Source organism: Bradysia coprophila, assembly GCF_014529535.1.
Source record: "Bradysia coprophila strain Holo2 chromosome IV unlocalized genomic scaffold, BU_Bcop_v1 contig_5, whole genome shotgun sequence".
Classification (NCBI taxonomy): Eukaryota; Metazoa; Arthropoda; class Insecta; order Diptera; family Sciaridae; genus Bradysia; species Bradysia coprophila.
Genome location: NW_023503374.1, coordinates 2,404,873 through 2,419,320, shown reverse-complemented (window position 1 = coordinate 2,419,320; position 14,448 = coordinate 2,404,873). Strand labels below are relative to the sequence as shown.

Genomic DNA, 14,448 nt, shown 5'->3' with positions numbered 1-14,448 from the left:
ACACATGGGGCCTGGATTATTTCGTGGAGACGAAACATCTTCAAGTTATGATACTTTCTGACATAACCTCACCTGAGTTTCGGTAAATGTTTCGTTCATCCATTCATTTCAAACGTCCTTGAAGATGATCTGATGATCTAAGTAAAACGAAAGGTGGACAAAGGAAAGTATTCCTGTAGAAGCAGTGAGATTTTCATTTTCAAATGTGTTGGTCAATTTGTTTCGGTTCTGTTGATAACATCACATCAAAACAATTTTGTATGATTTTTCGCGGAAATCAGTGCAAAGTTAACGATTTATAGAAATACAAATAAGAAGAAAAACCCATCAAACTGTTCCGTTTCTTTACGGCATTTCGGTCAGTTTTATTTTTCTGTGTTTTAAATTTCTGTGAAAGGTTTTCGATTAGATAATTTACTTGATCATTTAAGTATTACAATGGATATAATTATTAGAGAGTAGAGTTAGTATGACTACTACATAAGATATATATAAATAAAAAGTATCATAAAAAAAGAGGAAAAAAACAAATTTTTTACATAATGCCAAGATGGCTTATTTAAAATTCGGTTCATTTATCAAAAAGAAAAGGAAAATATTTAACAAAAAATTAGAAAAGAACTTTAGTATAATATGTAAATAATAAAAAGAAAAGTATTAATGGCATAAAGAACATGTAAAAAACAACCCTCACAAAACAAGCAAAAAAAAAAATCAAAAAAAACCCCTATGCCCCTATAAATGTCTAAAGTAAAGGAAACTCAATATATTTGAAAATCAAAATAATAAATAAAAACAGATTTGTATGGAGAAACAATTTGAGTTACACCTCTAATGCATATTGGAAAACAAAATTTTCTACGAGAGTTAAGAAGCATGACCTGAAATCTGAATTGTAGCCTACATTTGAGCGTTTCGTATTTTATTTCCGATGCTATCTTTTCCCAAAAATCCATTTTCAAAAATAGACCTTTAATTCCAGCAGAAATGTGTTTGTTTGACCACCAGCACCATAAAAATACAATTCACATTCGAAATCTCCCAAAAACCCATCGTCCTTCCACATAGTGACCGCGATTGTATTTTCCACTACCGAACTTGGACTCATCGAGTTCAACGTTTTTGCCATGTGGACTTGAACATTGAACCATGTGGTCAAAAATGAGCTTCTCTACAGAAGCTTGGAAAGTCAGTTGCTGTTGGTTTGGATCATAAATTTAATGGATTCCTCCCAGTTACAATTTGATTTTGTAGAAAAAAAGTACTTTTACGCAATGAAACAGTGCAACGGCATCTTATAGACTTTTGCTTACATTTTTGCGAACTTTTTTTATGTGATTGCATCTGCTGGTGTTGAATAGAGAAGAAATCTTTAGTCAGAAAACGGGAAAAATGTTTTTTTTTGTGTACTTGCGTCACGGCCCTTACTATCGCATTGTGATCATATTTTGAAATGTTCTGTTTTCAGACGAATTATCGCCGAACATTGTTCAGCAGTCGCTAATGACATGACACAATTTTAAGCTTCAAAGTTCAACGGGATGCATACCCTCGAACATCCATCGATTAAATGTAAATCCCAAAATTTGTTGCGGACAGCAAACTTGTTTGTGCCACAACACATGAAATATTTAATTAAACGAAGTATTTACAGTCGCAATCAAACATAAAATATATTTTCATCGTACACCATAGTGGAAAGCTTAACTGTATCAACTACCTGTTATCGTTCCGTTTCATCTTTCATCGTACCAGCAATTTGCGAGTCGTATTTCCAGCATTTTCGCCCGAATGGCTTTGTCATCGTAAATGCATTTTGTGATAGTTGGTATTTTCTCAGAATATCTGTTTACCTTCCAGCAACATCTATGGTGCGGTGCGGATGTTGGTTCTTTTTTACCTTTTATTTGGAATCGCGCTTTGCATGATAACATAGCACTGAACCAACGCACTCCAAGAACAGGCAAAGGAACAGATTCTATTAACTGTCATTTTGGTCTCAAACTTTGCATGAAACGTCCGTACCCAGTGGACCAACATAAAAAACTAAATTTATATGACAAATTGTGGCCACTGTGTCGAGTATGCCGCTATCGAAAGTTCTGTTCTCGTGCTTGGTTTTGAGTGCTATGATATGATGATAGACATCGACAATAAGACGAGCTTCAATTTTAATGAATTGTATGGACTTGACATGCCAACTAACAAATCATCAAATTGATGGGTGAAAGAGAATTCATTTCAGACACCGGTCAGTGGAAATTGATGATTTTCCTGCGAATTAACAGAGACATTTCGTGTATAAATCAAGTACTGCGTTGAAGTGTAATTTGTCTATTTCTGTGACCGAGTTTAATGACAGAAACGTGTACCTAATAAAGACGAACAGTAATAAGCCAACCGTTAACGAAACACAAAATATCGTGTGCAGCGTGAACTGTTTTAACGTCACTCAATATTACCTGAAAAACAAAAACTCATGCGAAAAACGGAACTACTTGCTTTGTTATCGCTAATTGCATGAAATTGTTTTCTGAAGTTCATTTTTGCACATTTTACAACATATTAAGAATTAACTCTTTTTTGTGTGTGCAGTGCATAGTTAGTTGGATCCCAGCGCCAGTAATATTTCCAAATTTAATTTACCAAAAATGGCTTTGATGGAAAAGTGAAAATAATTTTGTGTAAAAGCACCACCACCAAGTTTAAACTGATTTCAATTACGCGAACATGGAGAAACAGCAAATTTAATTTAAAGAGTAGAATTCTATCAGCCTTCCAGACAGAGATCATATTAAATTCCTTTAATAATGTACGCTGTACAATGTAGTACACCCAGCATAAACTCCAGGAATTTCATCCATTTCGCTACATAAACCAACCGTTCAAAAGGATAAGAATTATGAAGGTTTTTCATTGTTTTTTTTTCTTCTTCTTCTCTCTCTTCCTTTTATTGGCTGGTAGCGAACACTTCGCTCAGAAAATCTATTCAAATTTGTATTTAATTTCCGGCTTTGTATTATGTCAGACATTACAGACATTCGAGACATTAAAATAACAAGAGAATATCAATTTTTGAATATAATCGTAAAAGTTTCATGTTTTCTTTGACTACGTCAATACTATGACGATCCTATCGCTATACCCATTACCCATACGTCCTGAGAGCTGGTTTACTGTATTAAAAGTATCGAACTGTTTCCACGTCTAACCTGGCAACACTTTTAGCGATAGGTCAAAAATATATGGAAAAATGAGAGAGAGAGACAGAGAGAGAGAGAGAGAGAAATGCTGCGAAAGCTCGTGATCTTTGCTTTTTCATTGCGGGAAATGTTAACATTTACTTTTTTTTATGGTTTGTATTGCTGGTTGCTACTTACACTTACACTTACAATTTAAAATTAAATTTCAAAGAATCCTTGCGTTTTGATGTCGAAATTGCCACTTTCTTGTCCATGGTAAATATTTAACAACATCCGGCTTGCGAAGAAGCCCTGCAGTTATTCTGGTTTTGACAGACGTCTAAACTTAAACTAAGCGCGCAAATGTTAGTTGGTAAACCGCGAAGGGCATAATTCGATCACTTAGTGCACTCCTAGCAGGGAGCAACATTTTCGAAATGTCGAAATAAGAGAATGAAATCGGTAAAGGACAACAATAAACTATTGGAAAGGTGACAACTCCATTCGAATTGCCATTTATTTTCAAACCAGTTAGGTCTAGTTCTGCTGTGATGCCTCGACTCTAAATAGTATTGTTCTCATTTCCAGGAATGTCAGTGGGTTTTTTCTAGAAAGAAATTTGACATAAAAATTGAGGTCATGCCTGTTAGAGACTCGCTAGCAGAAAGTTTTCGTCCAGAGACATCTCCAGGCACAATCACACTGGAATAATTTATCGAAAACTCCGAACTTTTTGAACGAGAAAACACCGAAACCGCGGTTTCTGGATTCGGTCCTGGTTTGCATTTCCAATTTAATCAACCGATTTAATCTCTTAACTTCACGACGCTGTCAACTACATTTAAAAACGGAATTATTCTTTTCCGAAATGACTTTCGGTTGCTTTGCTGTAGTTAAATGTTTTCTATACAATATGCTCTCCACTTAGAGGTGTAGACACGAAAAGAAAAGAAAAAAAAAACAATAGAAAAAGAAGAAAGTGTATTAAAATTCATTTCATCCGACTGCAGGAAGTTTTTCTTTCTTTTGTTCATCTTTTGCAAGTTATCATAATATAGAGCTGGTGCATAAAAGAGAATGTCAAACATTGGATATTGCAAAGAATATTCCTTGTTTAATGGAAACAAACAAACCAGCAAACAAAAAAAGGAATTAATAATCTTTTGTACATAAACGTTTAAAAAGTTAAATTAAAAAATAAAATAACAAAAAAATTGCAAACAAAAAAAAAATTGATACTACTTATAGCGACTCCTTGTATCTAGTAAAAAAATGAGAAGAGAAAAATGAATGTTTCAATGTAAATAAATCAATAAAAATAAAAACAAAAATCTTGTGAAAAACTCTTGTTTGCTAAGAAAAAAGAAGTCCAAAACAATTGGTAAACAGAAGTATATGTTCGAGTATGTTGCAGAAATTCTAAAAATAAAATTTTAATCTTATTGAAATAAAAAGAAGCAACGTCTTATCAACCAATTGAATCACTAGCAGAATGTTATTCTTTTTCGCAGAAATGCAAAATTTCAAATAAATATTCAACATTGTTCTTGGCGACACACGTTTATCAATCCAACATGTCTATGGAGAAATATAAAATTTAAAAAAATTTTCTCTTTTTTTAACAAAATATTTTTTTTGCTGATTTCCTACCGTAACTCTTCAAATTTAAAAATTGTGATAAGTTTTTTATATTTTATGTATTTCGTTCCACATTTTATAACAACGGGCAAAGAAAAGTGGAGAAAAAAAGAGTATTTTTATGAGTAAAACGAAATAACAATAAAATGAAGAAATATATTTAGTAAGAAGCTTTGTAAAATGTATAACTATTTAGAACTTTGCATATTATACAAACAAATAAAGTTTATTCGAAATTTTAAAGTAACTTTCTTTCAATGGCGCACGATGTTACGTTTTTTATTTATGTCGGTCTTGTCTTCAATAGCATTACGGGGAAATTTTTATCAAAGAATTTCCAAAATGTAATTAAAAAACAGAGCCACAACGAATGGAAATGAAAGATTGTTCATCAGTGAGTCGTCTTAATTTAACCATATATAAATGAGAAACCGAACCCGAACTGACACCGAAACAGAACCGACAAGTAGTATAAGCTTCCAACGATCTAAATTTATAAAAAAAGTTATCTGAGGAAGCTGCGGGAATTTGATAAAAACCCAAGTTTGGAAATAAGTCAAAGAAACACTGACACCTTGCAACGCTCAAACATATCGTTGTTAGTTAGAAATTATGAGTCTACAGAACTCTGTCGCTGATAAAAATTGGCTCATACGATAACAAGCTTCAAATTGAACGTTTGAACTTCAAACAATTATAATTTCGGATTTTGGAAAGGAAATCGAACGTTTCGATGCTTTACTCACCAACATGTTTATGTCAGTAAATACCAAATGCATTATTCGAATTCTACTTGTTCTCGTGTAATTCGACCAAAAACAATAAATAGAACATTTGAAACACATTTTGAAATGTTTGCGCTACTTGATGCTCGAACTGGTTTGAACTGGAGAAAATTTGACTGTCAGTCGAGAGTTCCGCCAAATCGGCAACGAGCAGCTGGGAAAAGTACAATTGCTACAACCACTTTGTTTTTCGATTTGGCTTATGTTCTCTGGACCAGTTAGAAAAGTTGATTGGGGCCGTCCATATAGGACGTCCGCGATTTTTCTGGAAATTTAGACAGCCCCTTGTCCGCACTACACAGATGTATGGCGGTCACACTTTGGCGAACCCCTATAGTGCGGACGTCCTTTATGGACGGCCCCATTCATGATATATATGGGAAGAGCTACTCATAATTTCCAAGTTTTACGTTAACTTATAATTATAACTGAAAATTTACCTAGGAAATGACAGTAAGTGTAACCAACAGATTGAAGACCATGACTTTCATCCACCAAACCAATTTCCTCATAAAATATTTAAAAGTAGACTCCACCAAACCTTCATACTTCGTCCATGAAGACCATGACTTTCATCCACCAAACCAATTTCCTCATAAAATATTTAAAAGTAGACTCCACCAAACCTTCATACATCGTCGAATGTTCATACCAATACAATAATAATACCTTCTGATCGCTGTTGAAGAAACTTACGAATAATCTCCACACCACCGTAAGAGTCCGCAGAATTATAGCAATAATGTACGCATAAAACTCGTATGTAATAGTCATGACTTACGAAGAAATAGAAACTTAGTCTTACCTTAACAGGGACACTGGGACAATCTGTTGAACATACTTGGATCAACAGAGGTGTAACAGGTAACATCAGAGTGATATGTTTTTGTGAAAGGTTAAAGGAAAAATCGAATCTTCTTGTTCTCTGTCATATCTCCTAAATTTTAAATGTTTGGCGCCACAATACCTTTGACATAAGTCCCGTTTCGCTTGTTCCAATACTCTTACTATGCTCCAGAGACATCTACACTTTTACCACAAAAATAATTTCCGCACACAGTTCAAATAAACAAAGACACATTCGAGTGCAACTGGAAGCTTAAAATATAACAGAAAAAAGTCAATTCGCTGTCCTGGGAGCGATATTGATGACATTGTAAATCCGATAAATTTTCATAAAATTTTTCGTTCTCCGAGAATGGTGTCTGCGACAAACAGTCGATTAACAATGTTTTAATAACAATTTATTCTGAAGAAACTCTGTTTGAAGCAAAAGGATGCACTGCCGTTATTATTCGTTAATTACTCCCCGCCGAAATCCACTTCTTCTACATCAAAGCTGCCATCATCACCGCCATCACCACCACCATCTCCACCACCAAATGCTCTCGACAAGGCAAATGCACCCAGTCCAACTCCTCCAGCTACACCAGCTCCAACAGCAGCGTACTTTATCGCATTATTCCTGTTCCTCCTTTTTAAGTAGTTCGAATCGTTTTGTAACTTTAAGGGAAAGAGATTCAATTGAAACCAATTAATTTTCTAAACGGTGTAGGTGCTAGAAAACGCCAACATATCAACAGTAATTCAACAATTCATATTATGTGCTAAACTATGGAATAGACTGAACTAAAACAACGAAATTTTGGTGACAGTCAGTTAGGTGCACTTTTCACAAAGTTTATTGTTTTTGGGGTAGAAAAGTTACAAGCACAAGCACATTACATTAAGGCTTGGTTTCCACTTGCTAAAAAAGTACTCCGTGTGAGACACAAAATTGAATTTTTTTAAATATTTGTTTACTTGACAGCTCGCTCCTTCACAGCTCTCACACAGAGTACTTTTTGTTGAGTGGAAACCATAATTAACATTAAAGAACAGAACATCTAGCGCAATGCCTTAGCCTTTTCAATAACTTGTTTCATAAGTACCGAATAAGCAGGGACTGAAGTGGCCGAATCATGTCCTAAAAATGCACATTTTTCGTTGAATTTTTATAAAATTGGAAAACTTTTGGTCTTACGTGTCTGCATGTACGGATATCTGTGTCCCGGATACGGTGATGGAGAATACGGTGGCGGTGGTGGAGGCCCTGGAATGAAACCAGATTGTCCATATCCGGGATGATGCGGATAGTGTGGACGATGTGTTTGACCAGTTCCTGGATAGCTCATTCCTAAAACAAAATCAACCCGAGATGTTGAAGAACAAGCATTTCAATCAATCTGTGACAAATTGTCGACTTACTTGGAGGATATGGATGAATGGGATGAATAGGGTGAATAGGATGGACTGGTCCCGGTAACGGATGTGGCAATGGTGGCGCTGACGGCACGTCCGAGCCCGTTGTAATTGATGTTAATGTTACGTCGCCATCAACACAAATGAATGTCACTCGGTGCATGGAGAAACGATGATTAAAATGGCAGAAATGTACTCCATTGATGGCAATCTACTTGAAATAAATTCTCTCCAATAAAATGGCTTAAACTATCTGACCTAGACACACTTTAAAGGCAGCAGGTTCTGCTAAAATTAAAATTTCAAACGACTGGCCTGGATAAATTGAACATCCACCGAAACGTTCTTCGTTGCCCCAATTTTTGTTCTCGCAATGGTTTCGTACAATAACTGGTTCCGTAGGTCGTACGCTTAACTGTAAAGCGGTATCGTCTCGTGGACGAATCGCAGCTCCGGTTTGAAGAAATATGGAAAAACTGTGACAGAAGAAGACTTCATTTGAACATCGTCTTAAATATCACGCTCAAATTAAACTATAAAAGCGATCGGTAGATTCACACTAATTATTCAGGGATCTTGAGCTTGCAATCAAAAGTCACGACCAAACCATCTGTTGTCGACAACGACGACGAAAATGAACAACAAGCATTTGATTATGCGGTTTTCTATAGAGAAGTGGATGTTAAAACAATTGAAGTAAAAGATGATTTGCGTCTATCTCAGGCCAAAAGACGTAATAGACCACACACATTGTCTATATAACATGTATTGACCTCAAAGTACTACATTTAGTGTGGGATGAACTTGTGTGTTGAAACGGGAGGAATTCTTGTCGCATTTCTTTTGATTTTTCATTAATTTTCATGGAATTTTTCAACTGAAATAAAGAATATTGAAAAGTAATGGCCCTTAATGACCAATCGATGAAATCAATGCAATCAGAACATAAACAATGTCCGGAACGCGTGTGCAAATAATGTGTATCCTTGCAATCTAGATCGAAAATTGATTGATAACAGGTGAGTATATACAACAGGAAGCAAATCGATAACTGTAATAGTGATCGAACGAAAATTTTCTCTCGCTTCGCTAGCGATTTCAGGTCTAAAAAAATCGGGGAATCGATTTTTTATTATTTTGGATATGTTGAAATGGTGTAACTTTAGTCACCTTTTCCTCTGTACTCGCATCATTTGAAAGGAACATAATTCAAACGTCTGAATATTTACAAAATAATTTAAGAGTGATATCGCCAAATCTTCAGGTGATTGGGGAACAAGCGGTCTCCGTTTTTAATGAGTGATAGCTCGTTGGATTCGTCTTTCAATTCTAGGAAACACGTATCTTTCACTTTTTCTAAAAAAAAATTGTTTTCTTTGACTATGACTGCCATAGTACCGTTCCAGATGCCTTTTGGCACCAACTTTTTTTCCAACACTTCTGTGGGCTTGCAGCACAAAAGTACTGGGTTCATTTATATGTGGAACGATAGTGGGTGAGGCCAGCTACAACACCCCATACTCAGTTTCGTGGAACATCGAAGCTGCAGAGAAGGCGGACTCTCCGAACACTCACTACATTTTTAGTCATAACTCTCGTGGATCTACTTGCACCAAGCGGTGCGTATACTCTACCTGTAGGTCTTTCCAAGGCCGACATTCGTACAACATTACAACAATTTAAAATAATTTTTTCTTGAGTTATTGTCGAAAAACTGTTTCCGGTACCCTCTGACATGTCTTCACTTTTGAACGCTTTTCACAGAAAACAATTTTTTTTTAGAAAAAGTGAAAGATACGTGTTTCTTAGAATTGAAAGACGAATCCAACGAGCTATCACTCATTAAAATCGGAGACCGCTTGTTCCCAAAGTTAAAAAAATCACCTGAAGATTTGGCGATATCACTCTTAAGTGGATATCGGAAAAAATCTGGCAATCGGATTTGGATACCGGGAAGATAATTATAATTTGCACACGCCGTCCGGCAGCTTTTGTCTAACAAATTGAAATTTAGAAATCTTACTCATCTGAAGCACTGAGTCATTTTTAATCGAAATCGCGACTATGATGCATGTACGTACGCACACATACACAGACAAATAAATACTTTTTCTTTGAAAAATAACAATTAGTCGATAATGGACGCATAAATTGCTTTATCGAACTTTTCAACGAAAAATATTCGTCTCTGAGAATCAACTACAGTAGCTGAACTACTCACCGATTACCACCGTACGGCATCATCCCGTTTATTCTTAGCATAGTACCAGATCTGACTCCTCCGGGAATCAGACCGAGGTATGGTAATTCCTGGTTGGATTAATCGAAAAAAGACAAAATGTAATAAAATTGAAAAGCGATAAGACACACCACAATATTCACTCACAGGGTTATAGCACGGTAACGTTGCCATTGCTTCGGCTTAATAACAAATTATGAACTGCGTTTTTGAAACAATTTCGAAATGGTTTATATCAAAAGAAAAAGAGTGTTTTGCTAGCTTTTATCTGTTAGCCGATATAAGTCACCGTGTAGTAAGAGATAACATTTTGCTGGGCCTGGAATTGTCTTCATTTCGAACTATTGAATTTGTCTGGTAATTCGAAAATGAAAGCAACTATCGCTCTATGGCAATAACCTCTCCCCCTCTTTACATTGGAACAAAATGAGTGTTCATGCTAGGAGCAGTGCTGTGCCACTTGTCATCAAGCCAAGTGCTGCATAAAAATCAGTAAGAGAAACTCTAAATCTCTTCTAAATACCAGTCGCGCCTCAGCAGGACATTACGGTTTCAACCAGCACTTAACAACTATAGAAAAACGAATGGATCCATGCTGTGATCTATGTGGACACCATTGGAGGTTGCGGTTATTTAAATAAGAGTCAGTTTTGGTCAGATCCGTTTTAAAGGATTCGAACTTAGCTTTTATCTCGTATAGTCAACTCGTTCACCTAATTAGAGTTCTAGGTCAGAAGATATAGATTCTATTTTAATTGTAAAGGAAAGCCAGTGATTGCGACTATCAACGGTACAACATTTTAGCTATGTCTGAATTGATTTGTATCAAAGGCATACGAGTCATTATAGCCGCTGCAAAAACTGTTAAGAGTTAAAGTATTAAAAAAAAGTTTTTAGATGAAAATCTTAGGGTCTTAGCCTCACAAAGAAGGTGTGCTCTGCGAATTTTCAGTCTCTAAAAAACACTCTCTCGTTGCTAGGAAGAAGAAAATTAAAATAAGACACAAATAAATGACGATGCACACGCACCTATCTTTGACGATTGATCTTAGGGACTTTTGGCTGTGAGACTAAAAATTCGCAGAGCTTCTTTTCATACTTCGGAAACGAATAATGAGAACAATTTTGGATTCATCTCGAGTTTTTGTCCCTTTGCATGAAAAATTACATTTGAGTGCATTTCCTACTTCTGTTGAAATTTCCAAGTTCAAAACCTCTGCAGCCTGTTGGCCAAAACCTTACCTTAGTCACGACTGGTTTCAACATAAAGTGGGCAAAACACCTTGTGGAATTACAGATTCAATCAATTTTTATTCATCAGCTTCATTCCATTACAGCGACCTGTTCAATGAACAGCGTTCATCATTTTCATCATCTTCATCAATTTCAGTCTTCGGTAGGGCGAAGGTTCACCGACTCCGCGATGACAGTGAGCCTTATGCCGTTTCAGTTGAGGCTTATCAACGAATGTGGAGGGACATTCATCGCACGCAAATGGTTTGTAGCCCGTGTGCGTCCGCAAATGGAATTTGATGTAACTTTTTTCGAGGAACGTTTTGCCACAGATGTCACAGCCGTAATTTTTCTCGCCGGTATGGGTCAACTTATGTCGCTTTATGCTACTCGGATGCTTGAACTTCATTCCGCAGACATCGCACTCGAAATTTTTATCCTCCACATGTACCAGCCGATGTCTGTCCAGCGACTTCTTCACCGAAAATGTCATTCCACAGGTCTCGCAAGCGAATGGACGCTCACCGGTGTGAATAATTTGATGCACTTTGAAGCTGCTTCGATAGGTGAAGCTCTTGTTGCATTCCGTACAAGTGTAAGGTGTCGATCCCGAGTGGGCGCGCTTGTGAATTTTGAGATATTGCTTTCCGGCGAATACTTTTCCACATTCGTCGCAGATGAACGTTTTCTTCTCTCGTTCGATGTTATCGAATTTGTGCGATCGTTGATGGTTCTTTAGGGCACTGATCAGTGCGAACGTTCTATCACATTTGCCGCAGGAAAAGGGCAGCTCAATTGATGGGTCACGCGAACTTTTCTTCGTGGCTGGTTTCTTCACTGGCTTTTCACTTACGTTCACATATTCATCGTCCGGTGTCGTTCGTTCAGATTTCCAGATGTCGACGTAGGACTCGCTGGACAGTGGTTCTTCTTTGATTTGATCCAAATTCGTTGAGATTCCATCAGGTTGTGATTGTAGTGCGTCCACACTGGGATCTACCTCAAATTTATCTTCAAATCCGATGGAGTCGTCGCCATTAGTGTCGAGCGTAAACTCGTTCTCTGAAGAGCTTGGCTCACTTTTCGTCCTTGCGATTTCGCATGTTGTCTCTGGTCGCTTAGGTTGTTGACTCTCAAAACGAGATTCTGTTGTGGAGGCTCTCTCCTTTGATTCGTTCGAATTTCCGGTTAATGGAAAAATCGATATGGCTGTGCGATCCATTGAAACGGCGGCATTGCTTTCCGATTTCTCGGATGGTTTCGGATAGAGGTCGTTATGGCTCTTTGGTTCTGTTACTGGGACAGACTGCCCGTGGTGTATTGGCTTCTGTTGTTTCGGCAACGTTGTTGATAGACCATGTTGCTTCATCCTGTGCGTTTTCAGTGTGTACTTCTGAGTAAATTGCAACCCACATTCCTCACACTCGAATGGTCTAACGTCGCTGTGTGTGGCTTTGTGTATATTCAACGTTCCCTTTTGAATGAATCGCTTGCCACAAATTTCGCAACCAAATGGCCGTTCCGCCAAATGATTTCGTTTGTGTGCGTTGAGACTCGTCTTGTGAGAGAATCCTTTCCCGCATTCCGCACAAGTGAATGACTTGCCATCGGCGGTGTGTGTTTTCTTGTGCGATTTTAACAGTCTCTCCTCATAAAATCTCATTCCGCAATCGTCACATTCGAAGGGCTTAACGCCCGTGTGCTCCAGTTGATGTTTAGCGAGACCCTTCTTGCGGATGAATCCTTGACCACATTCCGTACATACAAACGGACGTTCGCCACTGTGGCGAGCCCGTTGATGATTTAGCATATGGAATTTGGATGAAAATCCATGGCCGCACTCCTCACAAAAATATTGACGTTCGCCAGTGTGCGACATTTGGTGTGACTTCAATGTTGAACTTTGTCGAAAGGCTGCTCCACAGTTCGGCTCGGTGCAAATGAACGGCCGTAAACCGGAATGCAACAATTTGTGACGGTTTAGACCGTATGCGGACGAAAATTCTTTGCCACATTCGTCACAGATGAACGACTTTTTAACGCGTGTCGACAATGCCTTTCTGCTCTGCTTCAGTTTTTTCTCAGCACCAGTGTTGGCTTTCTTTGATTTTTTGACGTCGTTGTCAGTTTTTAGTGTCGTATCGATGTCAATTTCGTCCAAATCATCGTTGGTCTTAACGTACACACTTTTCGATTCGTCTACCTCGATTATTGTTAGCGGTTCGGCAATTCCCGGTTCCAATTTAATGGAGAAACAATCGTCGATCGGTTCTGTTTTAAGCCACACTCCTTCCATGGCTCTTGCTCGATTTACACGCAGCTGAAAGAGAGAACAATTTGTCGTAAAAAATTCGGCATTTTCATAAATGAAACTAGTCAGCATCAAAACAAATTGTTGTAAAGGATTCACTGTTTTGGTTCCACTGTTTTGGTGAATAAAGTGGCTGAGCTATGAACTCTATTACCTCTAAATTCTTATGGTTAGGCTTGTTAGTATATCACTGGATTATATAGCAATATAAACTCCTATCGCTACAGCAACGAATTATTCTTCAGAGACTATGCGAAAATTTTTGACATTTGAAGTAAATAAAAACACAACCCACCTCACCCACCTGTCAGAAGTGGTGACATCAAAACTGTAGAAAGATCAGTGATGACAACACTTTACTCTTTATTCACGTAAACTGGCGCTAAACATGCAATTTACATTACAGAGAGACGCATCTCGTTGCATCAGAGATCGCTTGATTAGGCTGATCATTTTTCTTAAACTCAAATTAACAGAATTTTCAGAAATTTTTAGGAATTTTACGGAATTAAATGTCCTAAAATAGGCCCTGCTAAATGGGTGTAATTTGACAATTCGTATGGCCTTGGCTGACTTTGACGTCACTCAAATAGAGGACTGACCCGTAGGGTGGGTCGATTGTCCCAATTTGGAAATCCACAACCAGTAGGGTGTGTGGCTTGAAGAGACGAAACGATCTGCATCATTAGTTTTTGATGTCCGATTTTACTTTTGAATATCCCATGACAACTTTTACGAGTTCAGCGCCTTACTTAGTTTTGAGATTTTTTTTTTAAATTTTCGTTGGATTCTCTTCAAATAAGTAAGTTGAATGTAATG

The 14,448-nt window shown here is 37.3% G+C and overlaps 1 protein-coding gene across 2 annotated transcripts; it reads right to left on the bottom strand.

The window, feature by feature from the left end:
- Positions 1 to 6,827: 6,827 nt before the first annotated feature.
- LOC119071578 (galectin-7-like) lies at positions 6,828 to 10,348 on the bottom strand. 2 transcript variants are annotated; one of them, XM_037176520.1, is made up of 7 exons: positions 10,233 to 10,348; positions 10,068 to 10,156; positions 8,115 to 8,322; positions 7,853 to 8,057; positions 7,629 to 7,781; positions 7,537 to 7,571; positions 6,828 to 7,108 (listed from the first exon to the last, which is right to left on the bottom strand). In XM_037176520.1, the coding sequence occupies exons 1-7, from the start codon at positions 10,257 to 10,259 to the stop codon at positions 6,908 to 6,910; spliced, it is 918 nt and encodes a 305-aa protein (XP_037032415.1). In that variant the 5' UTR covers positions 10,260 to 10,348; the 3' UTR covers positions 6,828 to 6,907. The 2 variants fall into 2 exon arrangements, with proteins under 2 accessions (XP_037032415.1, XP_037032416.1); XM_037176521.1 differs by lacking the exon at positions 7,537 to 7,571 and having other exon boundaries at positions 6,891 to 7,108.
- Between the last annotated feature and the right edge of the window lie 4,100 nt (positions 10,349 to 14,448).

Excerpts from the sequence above, each read along its gene's own strand:
- LOC119071578 (XM_037176520.1), bottom strand. The coding sequence starts at position 10,259 with ATGGCAACGTTACCGTGCTATAACCCT. Across the intron at positions 10,157-10,232 it reads CGTTACCGTGCTATAACCCT|GAATTACCATACCTCGGTCT; the intron begins GTGAGTGAATAT and ends TAATCCAACCAG. Across the intron at positions 7,572-7,628 it reads ATATCCGTACATGCAGACAC|GACATGATTCGGCCACTTCA; the intron begins GTAAGACCAAAA and ends GTGCATTTTTAG.